The sequence below is a fragment of the Morone saxatilis genome, unplaced genomic scaffold (genome assembly GCF_004916995.1).
Source record: "Morone saxatilis isolate NCDOM2014 unplaced genomic scaffold, NCSU_SB_2.0 Contig19, whole genome shotgun sequence".
Lineage (NCBI taxonomy): Eukaryota > Metazoa > Chordata > Actinopteri > Moronidae > Morone > Morone saxatilis.
In genome coordinates, this window is record NW_023339751.1 from 20,682,944 (window position 1) to 20,689,561 (window position 6,618).

Here is a 6,618-nt window from a genome sequence, read left to right on the forward strand (position 1 = left end):
GTGTGTGTATGTGTGTGTGTATACACAGCACTAATGCCCCTGCTTAACTTGTCCACGTCATCGGTTACTGTAGCCAGCTGCTGTGTAGACGCTCACTAACAGACTGTTATTGCTTTGTTTTGCTGATATAATCGCAATGAATGTCAAGAGCGGAAAAATATAGTGTCTGATCTGTTGCATCCTTTTATACAACATATTGTTGTTTTCTCCCATCAGCTACATTAGCATTCATTTATTTTTTTCTGCTCCTTCCTCGTTTGTGTTCTTCAGGAGCCGTGTTCTCCCGCTTCATCCTCACCGGCGTGTGGAAGAACCTGATCGATGTGCTGTCCACGCCGCTGACGGGCCGCATGGCGGGCAGCTCCAAAGGCCTGGCCTTCATCCTGGGAGCTGAGGGTGTCAAAGAGCAGAGCCAGAGGGAGAGAGACACCATCTGTCTGAGTTTAGACGGCCTACGCAAAGCTGCTGCTCTCAGCTGCGCCTTGGGTGGGTGAAACATGTGTCTCATGTGTCTATATTAATGAATAAAACATGAGATGCATTGCTCATCCCTGCAGGAAATCATCTGTTCTCCTCCCCTTTAACACTGAGAGGCCTTCAGTAGAATCAACCTGCCTTGATACGACATCCCAAACCTATAACGACAGCTTTGTAACAATTGGAATCCAATCAATCTGAATCATTTTTTAATTTGGTGTCTAAAAAGGTACTTTCAGATTGTATTAAAGGTCCACCCACGCAGGTGTTATCACTTGTTTTAGCTGATTTGACCTCTAAGACGTGTTTGGGTGTGCCACAGATTGTAACTGATTGACAGTTCCTTCACCTTCCTGTAGGTTTTGTTAAGTCAGGCCAGTTTAAAATACAGCCTCTTCCTAAAACAACCCTAAACAGAAGCTCATTATTGAGGAGTTTCACATTCACAGCACCGTGGCACCTTGCACATACTGCTTCCTGTAATTGCATGACTAGACAGCACTTACTTGCAGTCAGAAAACTTTATTGTTCATTTTGCCTCCACACTAACTGGTTTGGGACCCAGTTTAATAGGACAAACCCTCCACATGAATGCACAGACGCAGGTGAAGTGCAAAGGGCCAGAGAGCCCTGTTGTTATTCTAATGGACATTATAGGTTAATGACCACACAGGTGAAATGCAGATGCCAGTGCCCTTTAACAGTTTTAAAATAAACTTTGCAGCGTGGAAATATGCAGAACATTAGTCAGCTCCATTTTGATCATACTGAAAGTGATTAAATTGACTTTAACTTAACTTGACTTAACTAATTGTAAATAAATAATATACTGCACTGTATGTAAGTTTTTTAAGTCATATAGCAGTTTGGGGCTGATACATTTTGTTACACAGATTTAGTGCAAAGTTTAACCATTTATGAAATTGCTAAATATACCACATTAAGACTTCAAGACCTTGAAAAACACCATAGAAAAATTAATGTTGTGATTTGCTATCAATAACTGTAAGAGTTGTGTTTTCCGATGATTGGATGGCGATTACTTCTGCTCTGGAAATTGCTCAGAAATCCCTTTCTTTTCAGTATAGTAAGGAAAGAAAAACCTCCCCTGAATGCCCTAGGTCTCTAGTTTATGGTTGTGTTGTTTCATGAGGCTGTCATTATCCTAGAGGTAACAAAATGTAATTTCATACAATGAGGTCAACTTTAAAAAAAAAGGTCTCTCTACAATCCAGTGGCTAGTATGGGAACTAACATCATCACACATGAATCCACATGGTGTCAGCCTTCCAGTCATACCCAATTTATACAGTTCCAATGCTGTTAGGCATCCCAGTATGGAAAAATATTCAAATACACTTCTGTTGCCCCAAATCCCTATGGGATTAGCATAAAGTGGGCATGTCTGTAAAGGGGAGACTCATGGGTACCCACAGAACCCACATTCCAGTATATTCACTTTAAAATTGAGCCTGCAGCGTCTGAAGCACAGTAATGTTGGCCGAGGACGTATTAGTGCCTGTGGGGTTCAAATTTAACAAGTGACAGCTGCTCAGTAACAACCTGAACACACAGCAGCTCCACTAGAGGTTAACAGGGAGGTTCAGGTTTTCACACAAACTGCAGATTTAAGAGAGAATACCAGAGGAAATACATTATTGCCAGCCTCTTTTAGAAATCTAAATGTATCAGTTTTTAACTGCCACAACCGCACAGCCAAACAGGGACGAAACCTGATTATCAGCACAGAAGCACTGATGAATATGAATGAACACATGGTGTACAGCCTCAACTGTGGACAGTTTTTCACAGCCAGTTTAGATTTGAATACACCCAAAGGAGTAGAAAACCCAGACATACTGTATTCCATCCATCTGTGAAATGTCTTATCAGTAATGATGTTTTTAGGATGGGATAGTGAATGAAACTCAGTAGCCCATCTTTACACTCTGTGTGTGTGTGTGTGTGTGTGTGTGTGGCCGTCAGGTGTGGCTGCCAACTGTGCCTCAGCTTTAGCACAGATGGCTGCAGCCTCCTGCGTGCAGGAGGAGAAGGAGGAGAAGGAGGTGGGAGAGACAGGAGACGCCATCACACAAGGTACTGAGAGCACATAGTATTTTTGTATTATCTCTATACAAATGAAACCTTTTATGGCACCTGGATGATAAAGATGGGGAGATAATGTTACAAGACCAACTAGAAAGATGAATACACATCTTTGAGGTAGCAGTATTGGCTTTGCACAAATGAGACCTGAATGCTTTTTTTCCTTATTTTATAGCCAAGTAAAAATGAATCTGATATGTGTTTTCCACAAAAAAGTATAATTTCCACTTTAACATCCTTAAAAAGGCATCTACTTCTCAAATCTCATTAGAAAATCCAGAATCTATATAAGTATGCTAATTTTGTTCATTTCTAAAGTCCATTCTCAGTGGATGTGCACTGGTGGCTTTAAGTTTCTACATCACACGATCACAAATCACGCTCGTAGGCCCCGCCCCTTAAAATCTGATCTGAGAAACTTTCCACTTAACTTTCCAAAACTAGTTAGCAAGCTAGCAGAGGAGATGAAACAGTTTGCTGAAAGTAATGGATAAATGGTTGGAAGGCCAGCTTTTGCCACATATGGTTGCAGAGAGTTTAACTGTATAAAAATATTGTAACATCCACTATTATCACCACTTATATATAACTTATACGATACATTTTTAAATAACATCCAGTTCAAAATTAATTCAAATTCAATTTGGGAAGTGTTGGTTTTGATGAAGGGGTATTGAGTTTATCAGACTGTGCTGTGGGGAATGTGGGGAAACTTACAAAAAAGTTGGGAACCAACTGCTGTTTGTTGTGGGCAGTATTAAAAAATTGATGAGCTATAAAGTTTTATAAAGTATGTGAGTGTGTTGCTCTAAGTTTGTAAATGTTTTTACAAACTTACAGTATTTTGTTCTAATTGACCATTAGACATCTGCTGTCCTCTGACTATGTTTCACCATGTGTGTGTCATTTTTCTGGATATGCATTTGTGTCTGTGTGTGTGTGTCCAGTGAAGCAACGTGTTGAGCAGCGGCTGGAGCAGATCGGTCGTCCTCAGGGAGTTCGCCTCCACACCGCTCATGTGTTGTGTATGGACGCCATCCTCAATGTAGGACTGGAGATGGGTAGCCACAACCACGACTGCTGGCCGCATGTTTTCAGGTACACACATGCACACACACACACACTATACAATATACTTCAACAAATTTCCCCCCGGGGTCAATAAAGTATATGTATTGTATATGTTTTGGGCAATGATTTTTGCCATTACATTCTTTCCTTTTCTTTTACTTCCTGATCGGAATGAAAAAGTAAACTGAAAGTAACTGAATTTCTAAATACCCATGGGATGATTGAAAGGAGTAGAATTCCTTGTTTGAATTTTTATAGCAGCAACATTGCCTCTGAGAAAAAACAGAACAAGGACAAACAAATTACAGTTTTAGGGCCTTTTAGGACAATATCTTTTGGGACACTTGGAACATTTTTTAATTTAAGTTTAATTTCAAACTTGTTAGTGTGGGGGAAAAAAAGTTGCTTTTAGTTCTTCAGTAGATGTAATTCTGGAGATACAGTGCTAATACAGTATATTTACACTGACACTTTTTTTTCACCTCTTTTACCTCCTTATTTTCCCTCTCTTTCCCCCCCTTTCCTGGTCTCCTGCCCCTCCTCCTCTCTCTCTCTCTCTCTCAGGGTGACTGAGTACATCAGTTCACTGGAGCACACCCACTTCAGTGATGGCTCCTCGCAGCCGTCCTCTTTGACCACCATCACCCAGCAGAGCCAGCAGGCAGGTGTGGACTTGGGGATGGAGCTGAGCTGCGAGCCCAGCCCAGAGGCCTCTGAACTGGGCTTGAGCCAGCCAGTCATCCAGCCTCTGTCCATCCAGGAGCTGCTGAGGGAGAGTAGCCGAGGGGGCAGAGGTCTGGACCTGAAGAGCGGCAGCCTGATGACTGGGACCAGTGCAGCCAAGGCTGTGTGTACACTGTCAACACAGGCAGACAGGTAGGGCATAAATATCACAACATCATAACATCATATATTTATCTCTATAATCATACATGAATGATCATTTATTTTAGCAGTGGTTCACAAAATACATATTTTTTAGCACCATTATAGATCTCCGCTTATCAAGTATATATATCGAGTATATTGCATTGTTGACAAAATATACTGTTTTTGTGAAATATATAGAAATAGAAATATATATATATATATAAAAAAGTTTGGCAAAAAAAAAAAAATTAGTATTTCAGTAATTATGTGAAATGTTAATGACTAGTGCTAAAACAATTGGATTCTTTAGAAAACAAACATTAAATTAACATGTATGATTTAGTTTTTTTGGCAGACATTTTAGGAAATTTCTTTTTTTCTGTTCTTTAAATTGTTAAAAATGATCTTTTTAATAAAAGCACTTATGAAAATGTGTTTTATTATCAGAAACAGATCGACTGAAAAAGTGAAAAGTATGGACCCAAAGTAAAGCATTCACATTCACAAACCAGAAACAGTATTTTAGGTCATAGATTTAGGTTATTTTTCTCAGTCATTTAAAGGACCATTAAGTGGCATCTAGTGGTGAAGTTGCAATTGCAACCAACTGAATACCCCTCGCCATCCAAGCATGTAGGAATGTAGGATAAACTATGCCAGTGTTTGGTTTATCCATTCTGTGCTACTAGAAACACGGCAGTTAAACATGGCGGGCTCCATAGAAGAAGACCCACTCCCTCTGTAGATACAAAAGGCTTATTTGAAATGTTAATATTATTTTTGTACTTAAACATTTAAATTTTTCAGAGTAAAGTATGAAAACAACCAAATTTTTATTGTTTAACATACTTAAATTAATGCAAGTGTTAAAAGTAACTTTTATTAAAGGTCCAGTGTGTATTGAGGAGGATCTTTTGGCAGAAATGGAATATTAGTACAGTATGTTTTCATTGGTGTATAATTATGTGAAAATAAGAATCATTGGGTTTTTGTTACTTTAGAATGAGCCGTTTTTTATGTACATGAGTCCATCATGTGGCACCATCATGTTTCTACATTAGCCCAGAATGGACAAAACAAACACTGGCTTTTGTAAGTTTTGTGTCACCAATAGTTTTCCCTTTAAGTTTAAACAATATGCATATACACAGAACAATACATGGAGAACAAATAGCATCATAGCAACAGGAATATTTCCCCCCAACCAGTCTGCCTCAATGCATCTTACACAAAGATCAAAGCACATAACATGAATAGTAATAATAATAAGAGTATATCAAAATATGGTGCCTAGTGTGTAGATTGTAAAATATGTCAGCTTCCTGCTTCCTTAGTTCTGCCCAATAAAACGTCTGTTGTTTCTTCATCACCTTGTTAAACCAGCAGCGAGCATGACAGTGACTCTTAATGAATTTATCTGCCAAAACCCCCATCTCACTAACACATGGTTCTCTGCAGGAGGTGCTGGGTTGTAGCCACAGGATGGCAGCAGCAGTACAGAGCTGCCAGAGTGTGTTTGTTTGTGTGCTCTTATACTTCTGTCTTTGTAAGGACTAATTTGGTTTTTAGATCCTAAGGGTGAGGGCATTTTTGTGGGGTGATGAGGGAATGAAAAAAATGAGCACAGTTTGAATGGTCATCACTTCACAGGGTTGTTTGAGGTTTTCGACTAGGTTTTAGGACTAAATTTGGAATTAGATCTTGGTTAAGGTTAGAGTCCTTACAAGTGTTGAAATACAAATGTGTGTATAAGTGCGCGCTAACAGTTCTGCACTCATTTAAGTGTATTCCTTGGCACAACCAACATACACACACACACACAAACACACTGCTGCAGTAAATATGGAGTGCGTGTTCATTCCAAGGATCATCTCTTATGTAACCAGTTATCTAGGCTGCTTTTAGGAGCAAATAAAAAAAACTGTTCCCTCTGATCTTTTGGAACAGATGGAGTGAACACATTTACAAGCAGAAAGTGGTGCCAAAACATAGTAAATACTCCTCCGCACAGGGCTGTCCCAAAAACTCAGCTTAAAGAGCAACAACACAGCTGCATTGCTGCCTTAAAACGTTGTTCCTCTGCAGTTGTATAAC

The 6,618-nt window shown here is 39.5% G+C and overlaps 1 protein-coding gene across 1 annotated transcript in view; it reads left to right on the forward strand.

Moving 5' to 3' along the window:
* arfgef3 (ARFGEF family member 3) overlaps window positions 1-6,618 on the forward strand; it is a gene marked incomplete in the record, with an annotated part of 37,362 nt that overhangs the window by 11,633 nt on the left and 19,111 nt on the right. Inside the window, 4 exon segments of the mRNA XM_035663853.1 lie at window positions 271-486; window positions 2,464-2,574; window positions 3,531-3,681; window positions 4,219-4,530. Coding sequence (XP_035519746.1) covers window positions 271-486; window positions 2,464-2,574; window positions 3,531-3,681; window positions 4,219-4,530 — 790 coding nt within the window.